Source organism: Scophthalmus maximus, chromosome 22 (assembly GCF_022379125.1).
Source record: "Scophthalmus maximus strain ysfricsl-2021 chromosome 22, ASM2237912v1, whole genome shotgun sequence".
Classification (NCBI taxonomy): domain Eukaryota; kingdom Metazoa; phylum Chordata; class Actinopteri; order Pleuronectiformes; family Scophthalmidae; genus Scophthalmus; species Scophthalmus maximus.
In genome coordinates, this window is record NC_061536.1 from 4,075,433 (window position 1) to 4,097,365 (window position 21,933).

Here is a 21,933-nt window from a genome sequence, read left to right on the forward strand (position 1 = left end):
TGCATACTGTGATCACAATCATAAATCAAAAATGATCGGCCTAATTAGAGGTATACAAATGTCCCTGCACATTTGGCATCTTGGATAATAAATATTTTTTGATAATTCCTGACTACAGGCTGTCACGGAAATTAAATATTTTTAAAAAGGTCCTGTAATGATCGTGTAATTTTACCATATCACTAGATCATTTTTGTAAACCAACACATGGTGCCGGCGAACAGACACCTCACATGACAGTGTGCAGTCGTCCTTTCAAATGACTGCATGTCTGGGACAAGCACTGTTGTCCAAATCCACAGGAGTGTGTGAAACCATTATGTCATTACTGGGTAGTAATTGATTTGCGCACTGGGCCAAACAAAGAATCCATTCAGCAATCAGCACCACGCTCTCTGGCTGGACCCACCGACGGGAGAGGACGAGCGCGACGGACTCATTATTGTCCACTTTAAGCCTACAGCATGGATGGCATGTAGGAGTGTGTGTGCGTGTGCGTGTGTGTGTGTGTGTACATGCCTTATGTAGCTGTTATTGCAAACAGCCACAGATCTTTAAGTAGTGACAGTGTACACTGGGCAGTAATCTGTTATTGGTCTGAACTGAGATGTCCATTCAGTTCATCTAGACGACTGAGGTGCGTTTCTGTCTGTTGGGAGAATATTGTATTTCAAAACTGCAGCTTTGTCTCTATCATGAAAATATAATTATCATTAAACTCTATGAATCATTATCTGTGAATCAGGATTTTCATCTGATCAAATCTTTAAAGCCCCTTAAAAACACATTTTCTCTATCAGCGTCTTTTCTCTGAGTAAACGCAGGGTCCTATCTGAACACTAGAAGAAAATCTCATTAAATTGTGAGAACAATCTGTAACCAATGTGTCCAAAGCTTTAACTCTCCTCTGAGATGTTGCTATTATATCACTGTATTATGTCATTTCTAATGCAAATAATTAAAACACGCCACGGAGGGAGTTATCTTTGACGAAGGTCAGAGCTTGTCTTGGAATTTGAATTCACATTGAGCTTTAATTTTTAACAATATTTCTTTGTTATATCATAGGGTTTTCCACTCCCTGTATATATCCTTGTGGAAGCTTCATGGGAAGTCGCATGTAAAGTTGTTGACAAATACATTGATAAACACAGTATGTTATAGACTAAAAATATCAGATGGCACACAACAAAGACTTGTGATGTCCCAATACTGGGTTCCAGCCTTACAGTGTGTGCAGCAGCAGATAGTGGAGTCCTCTGGACAGGGGTCCGACGGTGACTGCGGTTGTCCCACAGCACAATCTGCCCCGAGTAGGTCCCCCCCACCACCAGGTTGGGATGAAACCTGGCAAAGCCCACAGACACCACTGGAGACTGAGGAGAGAGAAGAAGAGAGAAGCGGTGAGGCCGAGAGAGCAAATCCACTGCATATCGCTGCGGTGTGAGGTAATGATAAAGGGGAAAGTTTAAATTTAAAAAAAAAACGTATTATCAGAGACAGTGAGTAGAGAAATGGTTTGGTCAGATAAGACTTCAAGATAAAACATGAGACGGTGAGAAAAGAGCGCAGGCAAAGAAACATATGAAGCGAAAACGGTAACGCTAGACGAAGCATGAGTGAGAACGACTGATCAAGGCATCGTGATGGGTGGCAGACATGGGGGAGATAGACGGAGAGGGAGATGATGAGTTTGGCCACGGAGAGGGTCCGCCGAGGAGAGGGGAGAGGGGTGATGCCGGGGCGGAGACCAGACAAAGAGGGGAATTGTAGTCTTCTTTCCCCCAGCCGTTTCACATTACAGCATCAAAACCCCAGCAGCCACTGGAGCGCTCACTGTAGCCTCCATCATGAAAAACGCACCCTTGAACCCCCTCCCTCTCCCCAGTGCCGTGTTTATTGAGTTTTGGTTCCTCTTCACTGCTCGTCCCATATGGGCTCCTGTGTGCGGCAGCTAGCCTCTCCTGACCCGGAGCCTCTGAAGCATCTGTGCAGAGGAGTTATGACAAAAAGTTTCAGCAACATAGTGCAACAGGAGGGCAAGTGGTGTTGCGCAGTGACAAATCTACCCCTCCATCCATCCATCGAGCGAAGCGGCATATTAAGTTAATTTATAGGCACTGCAGAGACAAGAGAGCGTTCCACAAGGAGCTCAGAGACACAAATCACAATTGAAAGTATAACAACATGCAGGGTTCATTTCGCAAAAAGGAATGTTGCCTAATGCGGTCGTACATTTAGTAGGGAAGAAACGTCGTTGACAGGTTTAGTGTTGCCGAGAATGGTACGTCACGCGGCGTGTTGTTGTGGCGACAGCTCTCCGACCGTGTTTGGAGGTAATCATGTCTTTGATTATCAGGATCTTCCCAAATGAACCAATGGATTAACGAGGCAATGCTGATGTGTGACTTATGTCAATATATTTACAATAGAAATCCTACACAACTTATAATAGACTGTTAAAAAGACAGTGAGGCCGCAACGAACATAAGAATTTCACTAAAAACCGGTGACAAATGAATATGAATGACATGACATGTCATTTCTTTAAAGAATGTAGCCTGAGGAAATGAACTGTCAAATCTACAATAAAAGTGATCAAATGTTAAATTAATGTATTCTTGAGGCTGCAGGAGAACACCTGTTTGACTGTGGCTGAACATCACAGATTTTAGCATCAACCTCAGAGTCTTTAAAAACATTTCTCTGCCTCATAAACCCTGACTGAAACTTAATATTTATCCCTTCTACAGCCTTTAGCAAACCGGAAACTTAGCCAAGACAATCAATTTACATACAATTTGTTAGCAGCTGTGCGTGTGTGTGTGTGTGTGTGTGTGTGTGTGCGTGCGTGCGTGCGTGCATGTGTGCGTGTGCGTGCATGTGTGCGTGCGTGCATGTATGTGTGCGTGCGTGTGTGCGTGTGTGCGTGCGTGCGTGTTTCTCTCATCAAGGTAAAATGTGGTCCTAGAGACACATAAGCTGCTTTCAGATGTGAGGTCCGGACATTTGAGGAACTCTTTCAGAGGGGCGTATCTGTATCCTGCTGTTGTTGAACGCGTCTGACACGGACAATCTCCTGCTTAGTTCTTCGTATGTGAACGCCAAACTCCAGAAAATGCCCAAACCCAATTTTCCAGACATTTTCCGGAGTTCAGCTCTTCTGTAGCGTGGTTTATGGTTCACGTGTTTATATGTCTGTCTTTCGGTCTGCGGACAGATGTTGTCACAGTGATAGCATCTCAGCTGTCACTCAACTTTACAGGTGTGTGTGAATAGGTCAAAAGGCCGAGTTTGAAGATGACTACTCATGTAATAAAGTAGTAATAACTACTGAGTACTCGCGCACACAGCTGGTCCCATCACAAGATGGTCTCATGTTAGTATTCGGTAGCTTTGCCTTAACAATGTTCAACTTGGGCTTTTCACAAATTTCTCAAATCTTGTCCAGTTCCTCTTGACCGAACTGGAGTCATGTCGTGTCAACACAACTTTTCGCTCACAACATTTGTCATGGGTGACAGTAGATATGAAGATTCTACGGAGACTGAAAAGATCTACCACAATATAACGTTTGTCTTATTTTTCATTTCTTCTTTTTTCATTTCTCTCTCTCGTGTTCCCCCCTCCGTCTCTCTGTCTCTCTCGCCATTCCCACCACCACACCATGTGTGAAGCAGCCAACTCCAAACCCCAGTTCATTTTGAGAGGAGACTGGAAAACAAACCAGAGGGAAAGAAAACACGGCACTCTCTCTCCCTCTCTTTCTTGTTTCTTCTAAGGAGTCACAGCTTCCAGACGAACCGAGTCGCTTCAGATGTCAAGACTCAAAATAAACTGAACTTTGGTGGTAAAAATAAAGTCGCTCGTCAGCAGGCAGGGAAGCACTCTCCGAAATGTTTATTTACTCTGTCAGATTAAAAGAGATCAAGCCTTTTGGGTTTACTCGCATGTATTAGTACACACGATTTGATGGTCTGACAAGCAATATCTACAATTTTGATTTACAACACTTTAAAGTCACTTTGCTGGTTTATTCTATATGGGATATGTACATTAAAGGTACCAGCAAGTAAAGTAAAGGAATTTAAGAAGCTCACACAACTGTAACTATGTAAAAAGCCGTAGGTGTAGACTATCCCGACTTATCAAAACATAGACTAGTCCAAAAAATATTGAAAGAAGGATTTGTGACAATAACTCCATGTGGATGACGCCGCAATGAACCTGATGACTTGGAAAACTCCGGATTTTGGGATGACCTTTACCCTCCGTGGTTGGCTGACAGGCTGCCATCTGAGGTCTGTTTCCCCAGACTCCATCAGTGGGCTAATAAACCCAAGTCCTGCCCTGCATGTCATCCAAGTTCAAAGAAACACAAATCCACACGAGCACTAAATAGGTATAAACCCACCACTGAAACCATTTATCAGTCGCCAGGAATCAGGGGCACAAACCTTGAAGAGAGAGAAGGAATCATAAGCAAACACCTAATTGCTGACAATATGACAACTGCCTCAGAGAATATCACAGTTTCACAGTATCATGGTATACAGTATTAATAAAAGTATTAATATCATCATCAGTTATCATAACTAAAATTAGTAGTATTAATATCATAACCAATGCAGAAACAAATGTCCCCTGTGACTTTTATTCTCTGACATATTATATCTTATCTTATCATTATTCATGCACTAATGTCCAAGCAGGATTTTACTGTTGTAGTCTTGTTGCAGTTGTAATTTTATATCTGCAGCTAATGATTACTTTCATTATGGATTTTTCTGCAGATTATTTTCTCAATCAATTCTTAGTTCATGTAAAAATTATGAAAATAGCGAGAGATGTTGTCATAGGTGCTGCACTTGTCTATCAAAATAGAGTTGCCAGTTTACACACACACACACACACACACACACACACACACACACACAGTCACACACACACACAGTCAAACACACACACACACACACACACACACACACACACACACACATCAACCCACCACACTGACACAGTAGTGTGTTACTTTACAGGGTCAATGTTTGTTTGTAAGTCAGAGGAGAATCCAAAATATACATTTTCCCTTCTTCTCTTTGTTTCTCTCTCCCCTTCCAACCAGTCAGTCTATCTGTAACAGCGACAAAAAGACTATCAGTTATTCTGTCCCACTGTAGTCTATCTGTACATCTGTAGTATGTGTTGTGTGGTGCGCTCCGCACCATTTTTGGGGTTTTCGAAATTACAGAGCCTGTATTCTACCTTTTCATACTTTCCGAAAATGTTCCAATATTTTGGCGTTCACGTTAAAACATTAACTACCCATCTCTCACTTTTCCTTCTCTTCATACTCCTTCAGCTTCTTCGTCCAAATTCAAGCTGGCAATCCAGTTTAGCATCAGCCATCCAGCAGCCAGCACTCACACCGCAATCTCTTCAGAAATTGCCTTTTCTAGTTTGTTAATGCTCTTATCTTTCAACTCAAGACACCGACATCTCTTTGATCTTATCAACTTGACCCTGCTTTTACTATTAAGGCATCAAATGATCAAAACGAACGTGCAAATCCACAAGTATATCCAGACACAAATAGAAAACATCCCATCTCTCTCCTCTCTCTTGTTTGTCTTCCACCAGTTATCACCCTAAATAAACATCTCTACCCCACATGAGTAATGAGAAGGAGAAGCCAACTCAAGAGACCCCTCGATTTGCTCCATATGTTTGTTCAACTCCTGATCCCGATCTGCGTCTCAATCTTAAGAGGAAAAATTCAGACTAAACTCTGAATCCCCTTTTTAAGAAACCACAGGTTATGTCAGGCCGAGTGACAGAGCTACTGAAAATTAGCCCAGCTTCGGGCGCCTCCGACAGTGCAGTCGGAGGCGCCCGCCAGCCACGACTTGGACCCAAAATAAAAGCCGTTCTCCCAAAATGCTTCTAATCAAATGTCAAATCTGCCCATATGTTTTGGAGTAAGACGCCTTTTAAATCCACTGTATGTCATTAGGCGCTGAAATAGGATCAATTTGTCCCGCTCTATGAGGAAGTTTATGATTTAAGCTCCGGGGGAATTGGTTGATGGGTTCTAAATTTTGATGTCGTGTAGGAAATTAATGACTGAGTTCAGAGCTGAATTATTGGAAGCGGGTTTATGTTTTAGTCATTTCCTCTACTTCTTTATTCAGTCGTGAGCCCTCTGCATCATTGGCCCAAATACTCTCTTTGCATGCATTATACACAATTTCAGTGTCTTATACGTGACTGACTGTATAAAATTGTGTCAGTCTTTCTTACCAAGAGTGAGATGAAAACATTGATACCACTCTCATGTCTGTACGGTTAATATGAAACAGCTGAACCGAACTATCTTTTGACAAGGAACTGACAGGAAACCACTGTTACATTAGTCTATACAAAAAAAAGCTGAATTGCCATTTTTTACACATGGGTTTTTGTACGTACGTTAATTTGTGAACTTTACAGATTCTGTTGAATGGATTTTGTTCTTTGGAGAGAAGCTGGGCTAGCTTGTTTTTTGCTAAGCTAAGTTAGCTAATTGTTGGCGGAAGCTTCAAACTTCGCGTAGCGCGTATCAATCTTCTCGTATAATTCTCTGTGTACATGAGACTTTAATAATAGCCTAATAATAAAAGGTCCATTTACCAACATGTGTAGATGCAGCCACACACACACACACACACACACACACACACACACACACACACACACACACACACACACACACACACACACACACACACACACACACACACACACACACACACACACACACACACACACACACACACACACACACACACACACAAACTCCCTTCTCCGGCAACTCCTCTTCATTTCACATTCATAAGTCTGGACATACCAGTCATACAAGCTCCACATCTGTCTAAATAACACCTCAACAACTCTTGTGTCGGCGGTACCCCCGCTATGATTGCATCTCCATTCCCGGGCTGACTCAATACTGCGGCGCGACTTTTTCATTTCCAAACGCAGAGTGGCTCTGTGCATGGTTCTCATCTCGCATGCAGCGCGGGGCAGACACCTGCCAAGTCATCTCCTGCCGGCCCAGACAAGGAGGATGTGAGGAGAGGGTGGGGGGGCGACAGCTCCCGGATGGAAAAGCAGCGGCGACAGTCGCTTTGGTATATTGGGACTGAGATGAATTGTGGAAGTTTTACGGGGAGACACTCTCGCAGTCAGAACAGTGGGTTTCATTTCTTTCCTCAGGCAAGGTCTGCTCTCTGTGTGTGTGTGTGTGTGTGTGTGTGTGTGTGTGTGTGTGTGTGTGTGTGTGTGTGTGTGTGTGTGTGTGTGTGTGTGTGTGTGCGTATGTGCTTACACGAGGGAGAAACTCACCCACACAAAGTATCATCTAGCATATCTCACACAGGCTCACGGGGCTAAGTGCTTCTGGCAGGCCTTATTATATTAATGGGAAGTGTTCTGTAGAGGATAATACACACATGGTCGGCAGTGATGAAAGATGGTACCCAGCGAGGGATTAGGGAGATTTGAAGGAATGACACAGAGAGAGAGAGAGAGAGAGAGAGAGAGAGAGAGAGAGAGAGAGAGAGAGAAAGTTGGAGAGAGGGGAACACTCCCTCCTTTGTTGCCTCCTCCACTCTTTCATTCTTTCCCCGGGCAACAAACTGTCGCTGAAGTCGGCTTGGGAAGGTAGGAACAGAGAAAGGGTGCTGTGGTGAGGAGAAGAGGAGGGGGCGTGGTGGGCTGATAGGACACAACAGACAGTATATCGTCCCAAGTACAATCCATGCTCCATCCCTTCTCCCCCCACCTCGCTCACCGCACACATGTGTTTTCCACTCGGCCTTATCAGGACCAGATGGATCCGACTGTCTTCTCTTGCATCCCCGCTTCTCAGCCGCCACCCCCCAACCCCTCCGCCCCTGCAACCACCTTTCTCCTCCCTCTCTCCCTCTGGCTTCGCTCATTTATGACACCCCACGGATTTTGTCACTCTGTGGTTTCTGGCAAGGAGAGAGAAATACCAAGGCTAGTCTCCATTTCACCAAGCAAAGAATGAGGGTTTGCCAGAGTGAAAGCATGAGGAGGAGGTTCCAGGAAGACAAACAGGCCTCTCTCTCTCTCTCTCTCTCTCTCTCTCTCTCTCTCTCTCTCTCTCTCTCTCTCTCTCTCTCTCTCTCTCTCTCTCTCTCTCTCTCTCTCTCTCTCTCTCTCTCTCTCTCTCTCTCTCTCTCTCTCTCTCTCTCTCTCTCTCTCCCCCTCCTCTGGAGCTGCTTTACTTTCCATATCTTGTTTGTTTGCTTGGCTCATATTTTCACTTTTGCTGGTTTGTGTCTTTAATGGATTCATGTTATAAATATAATCTTTGTTCAACTCAATCACCCAGTTCTCTATTGTTCTCTTCTTTTTCCATTAACAATCACTCATGTTACTTTTGATTAGACTAATAATTTAGGAGGTTTTTACAGAGTGAGAAACATTGTTAAGTTAGAAAGTCCACACTTATCTAATGTGAATTTTAGGAACAAATTTTGGTTGTTTATTTGATAACCACTCTCAGGATGACACATTTTTTCATAGCTCTTCTCAATTACAACACCACAGCGATTAACAGACATTTGACTGCCTGGGAGATAAGATGTGTGCTTGTGGTGCACCATATTAATGGTCAGAAGCCAGTGATGCTGTGATCAGTGTCATTTTAAAGAAACATTAACAAGATACTAGTATGCACCTACGTAGTCGGATGCACAACATGCATTCATTCCGTTTGTTGCACACGCATCTTTGGTGGAACCCTTGTGTCGTTGTTTATGGTCTGCTGGCGTGTTGTTGTTTTTTTCTGCTTTGCTCATAAGTAGAACCATGTTCCGTGCAGAGAAGTGTTTTTTCTTACTCCCTGGCTAATCTGCCATTTCCCCCTTTCCACCTGCAAGCACATCTGGCTTTTAAATGGAATGGGAGATGGCAGTCTTATTGCATTTTTTTCCTTAAACACACCCATGATTAACTAACTAAGAGACTGACAATCTACCATGTACCATGCACCTGGCAATGCAACCTCGCAGCCAAAATGCACTTGCTCATGTGCTTTTGCTCATAAAATGTTCAAACTGAGTCCTAAACCTTTTTGCCAGTAGACGCTTCATCTGTGTCATATGCCACAAATCACAAACAGTCACAGAGTCTAAACCCATCTGCTCAGTTAGCACTTAGAGGATTTATCCGCTAAGCTTTTGAACACAACGCTGATTCATCCTCCAGTGTAATTGCACGTGGATTCCAACTCGGATAAAACCTGTAAATAATGCTACTGCTTTGTTTTCTTTTTCAAACCCTCTCTGTTTCCACTCTCCTCCCCGGCTGCACTGCTTCTCTTGCTCAACCTTGCTGAAGCGCCAAAGGGCCAATGGAGCAACGCAAGCCAACAAGATATTAATAAAAATATAACTGAGTCCAATAGGTTATGACAGTAGTGGCGGGGGTTGTAGCAGGGAGGCGTGTGGTTTGGGGGTTTCAGCAAAGGTTTTAAGTCAAACAGGCCCTTTAATGTGGTCTGACTTTGCCCACTTGAGAGGCTGGTGTGAAGTTACAAGATTGGACCCAACTGGAAAGGGGCGATGATGGGTTCAACTGCTGGGACGGCCGTGATGAGGGGAGGCACAGCAGCAGTAGCCGCTTTACTGAAGTACAAGCCCAACCCACTCAGTGATGGATCACACACGTCCTTCACTATATCACAGATCAATGGCTCCTGAAGTGGGGGTCATGAAACTGCCTCCAGTCCTTAAGGGGATTGTAAAGTCTTCTCTCATACAATGGATACTGTTTGATTTCAGATACAGTTAATTCACTGTCTTGAGCAAGAGAACTATATCAGATTGTATTTACATGGTTCATTTCATGGCATAAAAAAAGAATAAAACAAATAATAAAACATCCCCAAAAGGTCTGTTATCACTAAAATGAATGAATAAAAAAACTGGATCCACACCATCATTAAATAATACTTTAAAGTACAAAAAAGAAGATACAGAAGTGTAAGATAAAAAAAAAGACCTTAAAAGAGAGAACAGGCACCAGCAAAGCAGGGAGAGGTGGAAGAAATCCTGCATAACTGAAATGTCTGTGACATCTGTTGACTTGATATGGGAAAAAGGTTTGTCAAATGATATCTCCCCAACTATTGCGTTAGATTGCAACATTACAACACCACTGCTCAATGCCAAAAATACTTTCACGATTCCCAGTGACACCTTAAGTGACACTGAAACTCCAAAAATCAAACCACCGCCAGCTTTTAAATGATTTACTTTCCACCGGCACGTCGAGAACAGCTCTTCTGCAAGGTAAAAAAAAAAATCACATTTTTCTACAATAAAATCATCGTGTAGTGCCGACGGGCAGATACACAACTTCTTTATAACAGTGGATAATCTGCATTATTCTATTTTGGAGTAAAATATAGTCTAAAACCTGCCGGAACAAATAAAACTGCACTGGAAACAACTGACATCATCTCACACGAACAAGAAATATTGTCTCCTGTTTCGGCAAAAACTTTTACACCCCTGATTATGAAGTAAGAATTCGAAGGAATAAAAGGCACAGTCGCTAAGCCCATTCGCCCAAAAGCACCCAGCCAGACAAGAAATATAGAAGCTTGACCTCACAAAAACCCCATCTGTAACACGAAGCCCTCTACAAGCCATAGCCTTATACAATCAAGCCCCCGCCGAACGAGACCTCAACCACAAACCCCAACCCTCCAATACCTACCCAGCACTATGATTCTTTTGTATCTGTACTCTCTCTCTCTCAAACACACACACACCACAGACTTTACTGGTACAAAACACGCACAAACACGTGCGCACGCTCATGCAGTGGTCAACCCGTCTACCTATCTCTCCGCCAGATGAAAGCTGTCTGGTGAAAACTAGAAAAGGCTCTGAAAAGCTACTAAGCCGTCTCCTGGGACCTGCCAACTCGAGCCACGTATGAATGCATGTACAGCATGTTTACAGTAAACAGCAAGTGATCTTAGAGCAAAAAATGGGAGGCGGGAGATGAAAAGAAAATTACGAGGGAGAAGAGGAGGAGATGGGACGATGCACCCAGCCTGTGGGTGTTTAACCCCCCCCCCACAACACAAAAACGAACTTTAAACATCAGAACAAGCTCGTACATTAAGAGCCATCTGATCCGCGGCTAACTGGAGAGCCGCAAAAGGCCCTGCAGAGAGAAAGAGTCAAAAAAAAGGAAATGCAATCCACTAATTTTTCTCATCCTCTCTCCTCTCGTTTAACCACCCCTACGTTCCTTTCATCCAAGTCCAACGTCGACAGGAGGAGTCGGCGCTGATGCCAAATGACATCTTTTCACATTTCATGATCTTATCTAAATTTTATCCTCCGCTGTTTACCCACTTTCTTTTTTTTTACCGCCCGCTCTGTCCTTTTTTATGTTTCTGTTTCTCTGTCATTCACTTTTCTTTTCGCCCCTTCATAAAAAGACCGTGGCACATTCCCCGGCCACATTAAATCGCTGACTAACATGTTTGGGTGGGAAAAACCAGGGCACTTGAGAGTTTCTTTCTTCTTCCTTTTCTCCATCTGATATCACTTCATTCTAATGCACAATCCTTCCAGTAAACATTCACTTAAAACAAAATTGACTGTGTCGGAAATTCAAATCAAACTACAATGACAACGCATCATTCCGTTAGAAAATTTGATTTTCTTAATATTTCAGTAGAAACAGGTTCCATTATCATCTCATTTTTATATTAACACTAAAACTTACAGTTCACCTCTACAGCCGACTGCTTCGTTTGGATACACTGAGCATCTTATCAGCTGTTGACACAATATTCTTCTGTTTGACACTGACAACTCAGAAACGGCACTGTTAATAAAGTCAATGTACAGATTCCGTCAGACACCTACATGGAAAAACTGCTGAATCCTACAGCTACACGATGCATAGCTGTAATATATACCCAAGACCACATGTATTTCAGGAGCAGCATAAATTATGGTCCAGTAAAAGAAAGGAGCGTTTTAAAAAATCCACTATGGAGCCTGACCTATATGGCAAGTTTCATATTGAATTATTCGCACGCAGCGTGTGGTCTGCAGGAATATATGGCTCTGTGTGCATTTGAGAAAAACACACAAAAATAAGTGAAAATCTATTTCCTCTGTCTGAGAGACGTTTGAATGGGAGAGAATTATGGGTGCATGTTTAACATCGTTACAGTGATATGATTCCTTGTGACATTAATACTGCCACAGGTGCATTTCCATATTCACAGTGGTTTGTATGAAGTACACTTGTCAATTTTTTGGAAACAGCACGGCTGACATTAGATTCCAGCATCAATGTGGGTGGGCTAACTCACATGTGGCAGGCCTCGGATTAGGAAGCGGTAGGCCACATCATTTTACTACCAAGACGTCTCTATATGGCCTCGCCTGTCTCCTGGGAGCCGTGAAGCCCTCACACCCAGTCCTTCAATCCCCCCTCTCCTCCCCTCCCTCCTTCCTTCTGCCATTTTCTCAGTGTCACTTACTATTAGCATCGCACTCATCAGTGAGTTTCTTTCCTCCGTTTCTTCCATTACAAGTTGTCTCCAGCGGCAGAGATCGCATATAATCCAATCTAGGAGGGTCAAATGGATGCATGTGGAGCTGAGACATTTACCCTCACTTCACTCACAAAGGTGCTGCTATTATAGAAAAGCTGTTGATTACTGGAGGCTTTGTTCCTTTTTTTTTTTTACCATGTAGCTCTGTGGCAGTTATGTATAATACCCCACGTCTAAAGGGAAAAAGAGAAAAAATGGCAAACTTCCTCCCTAGTGCAGCCTGATGTGATGATCTTAATATATGGATTTGGGTATGTGAGGTTTTGTCAAGTACCTGACAGTGAAAGATGTACTCGGGGGTGGCCTTCTTAAATTTGATGTTCCACACCAGGGCAACACCATCCGGTTCATGAGGAGCATCTTCATTATTGTTGTAGGAGGCGACCAGCAACTCTGGATACTGTGATAGAGAAGAGTGTTAGACATGCAAGACATGTTCATTAAACGACTGTTTTAACACCCAAAACTTCATGATACAGCTGCTCCCACTCTCTTAAAACAATAAGAAACAGTAAATGATTATCAGCGAGGTTTAAAACCTGGTTGCCCGAGTTAGAGCTTCAAATTCAAAACGTAGCACACAGAAGGCTGCAGGGTTTTTACCTGAGGAGACCAGTCAAGACAGGTGATGACGCGATGTTTCGACCAGTGTTCATCATAGAAGAGCCGACTTAAAGAGAGACTGGAGCCACTACCTGAGTCTCTGGAGGCAGACAGCACAGACAAGGGGTCAAAGGTTACTGCTTGATCATACCTGGAGACAACAGATTTGTTTCAGTCGCACAACAGGCACTTGCCAAAGCGAGTAGGTACCTGCCAGAATAAAATAGCTCCAGACTGTAGGGGTAATCTGTGATCACTGCTATAGTAACTATAATCTGCCCAGTGTACAGGACATCATAACTATGCCGGACAAACTTATATCCATTAGTGCATTACAGGGAGCTGGACCTATAACAGTATTACCTTAGATTGGGCAGCACTAAACCTTAAGGTCTCGTAAAAGTGGAATAACATATAATACTGTGACATCATTTTACTTTTCTACATTGAACACTGAAACTAGAAACTGTGTAATGTTAATTTGAGAAAATAACCCTGGTCAGGGTCATCGAGTTTAATGAAAGACACTATGAAGTTGCATTATGAGAAATCTCCTTGGGATATCTTCACCTCTGCTGCTCCCAATTTGAACCTTCTTTTTTCACCTGACTCTAATGAGTCTCCCTAACTTTACAAAAGTGGATTTCTAAATCGCTTGAATAACCGTTTAAAATGTTGTTGTTGTTCTTTTTTTTAACACACATGACAAATAGCATGTTTCGGCCTGTTGGATCTGCCCTCCGAGACCTTGGTCAGAGCTGTCTGATTAGCTATAGTTAGCCAGTAATTACAGACACCAGAAATGTTCCCTGCCAAAGTGGATTTGTATCAGTAGTGTGGAATTCTCGCATCTCAGACATTATGTTAACTTAAATATTGAAACATTACTTCTCTGCCACTGGTCACCTCAATAAGGGAAAAGTTACCAGAAAAAGAAGAAAAACGAGAAGAAAAAAAGGAAAAAAGAAAAGAAGGGGACTGAAGTTAACACCGGGTTCATGGCCTGTTTTAGACATAATCTCTATTTGACCACAGGCTTGATGGCCCTCTGTGGCTGCGGCAGTCAAAGTTGAAGCGAGTCAGTAAAAACAGCACGCTTCTGTATACTGAAACAGCTTTGCTCTTATGACTCTTATAACTTCAACCGCCACATGGATAACCTCCATTTGGAGCCAACCCCTCAGATGGCAAGACAATGCTCTTTAGGCTGTGACAGTTGTCAGTTCACAGAGAGGTTTTAAACCCCCTGTGAGTGTGACATCAGCAGGAAGGCATTTATTTTGAAGAACAAAGAAGCTCCCAGGCCCCTGGAGTGAAACAGTGGGCATGAGTCAGTCTTTGCACATTTCTCAGTTCAAGGCATGCGGGTAAACACTCACATGTGCTTGCACATCCAAACACATCCTCCCTCCGCCAGTCCCCTCTCGCCCTCCTCCCCCGCTCACCCCTCTTTGTCCTCCAGGTCCCGGCCGCTGTAGTCGAAGAAAATGTCGCTGTCTTCGGCCAGCGCTCTCTCCATCACCCGGATGCTGCAGTCAAAGAAGCTCTGAAACTCGGAGGAGTGAAGGATCTGCTGCCTCTCCTCCTCCGTCAGCTCCCTCAGCACCGAAAACGAGCCTGTCAGAGGGAACGTGAACATAAACACATGAGTATGTGAGGGAGACAAGTTTTTGTGTTGTGTCCACCAACCAACAGTCCAGAACCCAAAGATATTTCCATTCTGCTAATTGATTAAATGATCTGTTTTAGCCCAACTAGAGTTATTTGATCATCAGGTTTCCTCTATCCTGAAATAACTTCTGTCATGTGAGTACATTGATGAACAAATAATTACGCTCTTGATGTTTCATTTGTTAGGCATCACCTTTTTGATATTTTGTTTATTTATTGGACATATTTATTTGACATTCACAAAAGTTCACCGGGATATTTAAAGTTTAATAAATGTGCCTGAGACTCTGGACTCTGTGACTTTCTTCTTCTACCTATAATAGGACAGAAAACTACCCCACGTGATCATTTACAAGCACACAGATGCAGCGCTGTCATGTCTAAGCCATAAGAGATTAACATTCACTTCATCTCTATGAAAACCAGAATGCCATCCTAGACATAATAAACTACAAACAATTCCTAATGCACCTTTCCTAATAAAAAACAACAGTAAGAACTTCATAAACAAGAGAAAAAAAAAGCCCTCTGAGCGACCCGCCTCCCTTTGAACGTAATAGCTGCACAGCAAGGCGTCCGGTTTTTGAAGTCACTGTCCCCAAGCACACGAGCGATTTTTTTCTTCCCCTACACACACAAACATGCACAGACACACATGTATCGACCTTTACCCTGCCTCTTGACTTTGATCCCCCCCCATCCCTTTGTATTTCTTACGAGTTGTCAGAAAAGACCCAGTGAATCGAGAGGCAGAGATCAAAGGCCTGACCTTCTAATAGGCCCGGATGGAGAAGAGATGGATGACTTGTGTGTTTATGAGTGTATGTGTGTATGTGTATGTGTGTTTGACTCAGACTTAGTACAGTCACGGATGTGTTTGTGTGGCTAAATATGAACTGAATATGTCCTTCATCCCTCATTGTGTTTTAACTCAGCAGAGAGCTCTGTGTCTTTCCTTTATTAACCTTCCACATACTCGTGTATATACACGCATACACACACTCCACTATATTCCCCTCCACTTTGAAGTACGGTCGGGGAGGGGGGGGGGGGGTCAAGTGACAGGTTTTTAATCAGTGCTGACCCTCACATGCCGCGGAGCCGATATGCCGGGCCCGTCTTAACCCCGAGCGTAACCTATCACCACCCTCCCATCTGATACACCCACTGACAGGCAGAGGGTGTCACACACGAGTCACAGAGTTTCGTGACACCGACGTGTGAGAAGTCGAGGGAATAAGAGGACTGAAGAATGAAGAATGGGGATGCCTTGCGTAACGAAGGCACCGAACTGTCAGGAGGAAATATTACTGACTTTAAGGAAAACGTAGACATAATTAATGAAGTGGTCAACAGTAGCTGACGGCTATTTTTTTTTTTTTTTTACATTTCCATTATCTGTCCTTCGTACCTTCTTTGTTTTCTCTGTTGTCGTCTTCATCCTGCTGCTCTGACTCGGGGCCTGGCTTTGCCTCCATCATCTCCTCATCTTCCTCCTCCTCCTCTACTAAGAGTTTTTAAAAAAATAAGAAAAGGGAGAAAGCACTCATGTTAATCAACAGCTGTTCCAATTTTCCTCGACCTCCTGCTGTGGGCCGCCACCCGCCCCTCCCTCGTCTTACCAAAATAATCTTTCCCAGACATGCACTGCTACACCTGACTAACAAACACTCAGTCCAAATGGGTTTCATTTACAAACACACACACACACACATATTCTTGTGAAAACAATATGAAGCACAAATGCTGCAGAATTTCCATCACTGCTGCTAAAGTACATTAAGTATACATTGTCACAGGGAAAAAGAAATTTCACAGGAAACAAACTTGTGCCCATTTCCGTGTTGTAGCTGTGCTCACATGGTCCCCATGTGTGGAGACACTGCGCTCATCGTGCACACAAAGACACACACAGTCAGAAGGAAAGAAGTCAGAGTTGTGTGCGCTCTCCTATTTCTCTCACCTTTGACCCCGAGCAAAGAGATCCAGTGATGTGTGGGTAAAAAGGGGATTCCCTTTGGATTCCCTCCAATCAGGCTCTGCAATTACACTCGACTCCCCGGGATTTATTGGACGTGTGTGCGCTGTGTGCTTGTGGGGTTCAAGTATGAAGGGTTACTGTCAACATAGGCACCTGCTTGTCAGCGACTGCCCTCGACACCCCTCAGGGTATGTGTTGGTAACCCTCGCCAACCTCTCCTCACTTCTGCCGCTCCCTCCCTCCGAAACAGATGCTGGGAGTCAGGGGCCTCTCGGAGGACCTCTTAACACCCTGCCCCCCGCGACCAGACACCTGTGGTCTGCCAACACACATGCTATACACATATACACACACACACGAAATGTATTTTCCCTCCCTCTCAAACACACACACACCCGGGGCCCTCACCCGCAGTGCCAGGGGTGGTGAGGGGTTAACTGGCGCAGGGTCAAGCTGACAACAGTCGCTCAGTCCAGTGAGAGGAAGTGACTACATCACACCCTCAGACGTGTCATGTCTCGCTCTCTCTCTCTCACACACGCACACGCGCACACACACACACACACACACACACGTCAGGGTGTGTTTAACTCAGTTGGAGTATGGCCTGGGGCATAGTTAAAACCACTCTCTCAAGGACCTCTCTTGCACCGGATGAACTGTCCATTTATCACTTGGACTCGCCTCAGCTCTTGATAAACTCACCGCTGCTCTTTAATATGATTCTAATTGGTGAAACACTTCAGTGATTTTCATGTACAATCGTGTCCGGCCCTTATTTTACGACATTATTTTAGGTTTCCCGGTACCTCAGTCTCTCCCCCGTCTTTGTGTTTTCTTTTGTTTTTCACTTCCAAGTAAACCCCCTTTGATATATGACTTTATTTTTCATTCTGTGTGTATATAATAAATGACCAACTTAAATCTAACACACGGCGGCGTAGGCTCGGTCCAAGTTGGAGCCAACTGTAGTGATCCAAACACCAGTGACCCACCAAGAGAGCGGAGAGGACCAGACAGGCAGACTGCCAGACGAGCTCCGTGTCTGAGCTGCCAAAACAGATGAGCTGTGAACAGAAACACAGGAATACCCTTCTTCTGAGCCCTTTTGTCTCTCCCTCCGTGCTTTGTTTGTCACGTTTCATTTCTCTCTCTGACAGTGTTTTTGTCATCTATCAATCATCCTTCCCCTTAAAAAAAAAAAAACTTCCAAGATGTGAAAAAAGCAAATGGGTTCCTGCAAACCAACATTGGGACCATACATTAAACGCAACTCCAGTTCTATTCGGCTCTATTCTACTTTCTTGACCTTACGTGACCAGTCCGGTGGTTGGAATGTGTGGTGATGGGGATGGGAGGAGCGTGAGTAGAGGAGAGAGACCACATTGAGGAGCGGTCAAACTGTCAGCCCCCGGGACCACAGGACTATGGAGCAAGGCAGCATGATTCATGGCCTATGGGTTACCTCACTGAGGGGAGACGGTCCAATTCCCGTACGGAGATACTGCTGATGTTGCTGCCAGTGGCCATGCATCAAGTTGTTCTGTCACAGTCGCGCACCAAAAATATCCCAGCAATTTCCTTTGAATGGAAACCTTTGGGAGATATGTTTTTGTGCGTGTGTGCTCAAAGTGAAGCACAAGCTACTGTACATTGCGGTAAGTGATACTGGAAAATATGGCTCATGGTTCGAAAAGATGAAAACTTTATGTAAAATGTACATGCAAACACACACACACACACACACACACACACACACACACACACACACACACACACACACACACACACACACACACACACACACACACACACACACACACACACACACACACAACAGGGTTTCCTGTTGAGTTGCAAAAGAAGCAGGGGAGGGGAATCCAAAAGAGACAATCTTGCACAGACGGAGTGTGTCTGACTGCTCCCCTGTAGCCCTATCTGAACACGTTCTTGTTTCCACCTCATTCCAGTCACAGGAAGCTTTCTCTTTCCACCTGCTGCTTAATACCGCTTCTCCCTGCAGGACAACAGGTTAACTGGTATCCTCCCCCTCGCAACAGATGGGGGTCCACCCTGATGAAACTCCACTTGGGGGCTGCTGTTTTGGCCGGCTACATGCCCGGGGTAATGATATCCTCAGTAGCTCGGGGCCACTGCATCTGGTTGCCTCAATGCTCCCCTGGCTGCTTGCTCATGCTGACCAGGCCCAGGCAATTCTGCACATCCTAGCAGGTATGCACACACAGATTTATACAGTAGTGTGGGCATAGAAACACAACTACACACAAACACACACACAGAAGTGTAAAGGTGTTTGTAAATGCATATATGGGTATGCAATGCATGCCCGTGTGTATGCATTGCAATACCAACACTAAACTTCAAAAACTTTATTTTATACTTTACAGCCAAAGATGAAGAAGAGAAATAAATGTTTGATGGAATAAACTGTAACGGCACCGCAGAGCTTGTAGAGCACACACCTCCGCCAAGGCCCAACAGTCCCCTTAAATTCAGTCCAGCTGCACCAAAATGCACACAATCACAGATATCCGTCCCCTAAATGCGGCTGATTTTTTCCCCCTTCAAGATCCAAGCACTATTCACTGGGAAATCTGTGAAAATGTTGTTAAAAGAACATTTTGCAATGTTAAAGAAGGTTGGGTTTTTTTCTTGGCCCATGTCCCATGATCCTTCCACCAAGTTTCGTGGAGATCCCTCTTTGATAGCACTTTTGAAAACTGCATCTGCATCTACACACACAGACCACCTGCTCAGGAGTAGGCTAGTATTTACAATGTGACTGTCGAATGTATTGAGGATAATTAACAATTCATTATCATGTTTTCTATGCATGTGTTCGCCAGTATAAGCATCGTTATCGCTTTTGTGGACAAACAGGAGAGTGAAAAAGTTCGGGTGAGAGCAACGGTCTGATCTGTTTGTGGAATTTAGTAAACAGTCTTAATGAAGGCTGACACACCGCTGAGAGTTTCATTAGCTGAAACATCTTGTATTATATCACAGTGGGCAGCGACTACGGAGCATGCGGAGAGACACGTTTTAAAGATACTGACAGCGTCAGTGAAAGAGGAACACTTTCTTCTGCTTCCCCTCTAAGACATGAAGCACAATGGCGTGGTGTGTCACGCCGATAAAGTCTTATCATGTGCTCTGTTCTGTGAGGATGAAAGTGTGAGCAAACTTTTCAATTCAGAACAAGTGCAAGCTTGGAGAGATTGTCATAGTTATCAAAGAGCTGAGGGTTGTGTGTGTGTGTGTGTGTGTGTGTGTGTGTGTGAGGGGAGGATGAGAAACAGGTCCCAAGTTTGTCATCGACTACTTCACAGGAGCAGAGCTGCAGATTTATCATATCAGTATGGAGGTGACGACTTCCAAACGGAGTCATGCGCAATCAAAGATTCTCATAATTGTTGTTATAGATTTCTATTAAATTAATCAGAGAGACGTGGATATGAGAGAGGAGAGGAGTTGAAACAGTGAGTGGGACACAACAGAGAGATCTGGCAGGATATTGGGGGATCCCACACACTGGGAATAACCCTACAGCATCATATATGGGCGCTCACAAACACACACACACGTGCACAGAGTTCGCAGGGGTTCTCAACAGCAGACCACAACACAAGCACTGTGGAGAGGAGTAGGAGGAGGACGACAAGACTTGAAAGGCTCCTCTAATGTGGCCCTGGCACGACACACACACACACACACACACACACACACACACACACACACACACACACACACACACACACACACACACACACACACACACACACACACACACACACACACACACACACACACACACACACACACACACACACACACACACACACACACACACACACACACACCGCAGACACTTTACTGAGAACAACTCTTCTTGTCTTAGAAAGATGCAACACACACATGCTCACACCACATTCACTTCTGCATATGTTACAAATGACCTTAGGCATCAGGGGAATTCTCTCACTTTTATTCATCCCACCTCCAGTAATGCAATCTGTGTTATCCAATTACCCCCCCCCCCCCAAAAAAAAAGTTATATAACCATAAGGATTTTACATGACTGACAAATGATACATGTCAGAAATAAAATGACGCAATCCTAAAATAAATGAAATGTGACATGATAGGCCCATAGGAAATTTGTCTTGCCACACGGGCCATTATTTTTGGCACACAACCATGAACATTTTTAATGAATATACTTTTCAAAATGTGTGCTGAAGAAATCGAGAAAATGCCAGAATAAAACTGGGAACACGGAGTTTGAACTCTTCATCCTGTGATCATTCATCTAGAAGAGGGCATGGCCACTTTGAGTGAGATTAAAATAAACACTGGTACACGTCATTTTTCATGCTTTTGACAATTAGCCCAGTCATCTTCTCTGCCAGCCTTGTACTTACAAGTGTCCAGCTGAACTGTCTGAGCAATATAATGCGGATCTCAAGCTTTTGTAGCTTGACTCAAATAAAATCGTCTTTCTAAACACAGAGGAACATTGCTAACATTCTAGGGACCTCTGTTAGTCAGGATGAACAGCAAATTGATGGGATAGGCAAGAGATATACTTGCTGTTCAGCTAAGTGTTCACATAGACAACCAGAGGCGTCGTGAGCATAACTGTGCACATACTTACGACTCTGTATGACGCATGTACTATGCATGTTACTGGTGTAAAAATGCATGTGGTCACCTGGTTCCCAAAAGGTGAATCCAACGCGGAAGTGCCTAAGACCTGAATTATCTAGCGGAGGGCGACTCCACTGGTTGAAAAAAGTTTAGAGAAGCCTATGAGAAAATTACTCCACTTTTCAGCTAGTACCATCCAATAGGGGCAGGTCGCAGGTGTAGGTGGCTGAGCTCTCAGTCAGGCCCAGCCCCAGCTCCTCTAAATATGGTTACTTATGGTTTTAAAAAATACAAAGACGGCGCTCGTCAAAATGCTAAACCTGAGGCATCAAAGTGGCAGTTCACAAAT

At 44.0% G+C, this 21,933-nt stretch overlaps 1 protein-coding gene across 19 annotated transcripts in view; it reads right to left on the reverse strand.

Annotated features, from left to right (window-relative positions):
- LOC118291872 (cytoplasmic dynein 1 intermediate chain 1) overlaps window positions 1-21,933 on the reverse strand; it is a 51,836-nt gene that overhangs the window by 12,587 nt on the left and 17,316 nt on the right. For 15 of the 19 annotated variants that reach the window (XM_035620343.2, XM_035620345.2, XM_035620347.2 and 12 more), the window contains 5 exons: window positions 16,347-16,442; window positions 14,710-14,881; window positions 13,265-13,364; window positions 12,936-13,061; window positions 1,230-1,376 (listed from right to left, as the gene is read on the reverse strand). In XM_035620343.2, the coding sequence (XP_035476236.1) occupies window positions 1,230-1,376; window positions 12,936-13,061; window positions 13,265-13,364; window positions 14,710-14,881; window positions 16,347-16,442 (641 nt within the window). The remainder of the gene's footprint in view (window positions 1-1,229; window positions 1,377-12,935; window positions 13,062-13,264; window positions 13,365-14,709; window positions 14,882-16,346; window positions 16,443-21,933) is intronic. The other 4 variants (XM_035620349.2, XM_035620344.2, XM_035620360.2 and 1 more) reach the window with 1 other exon arrangement.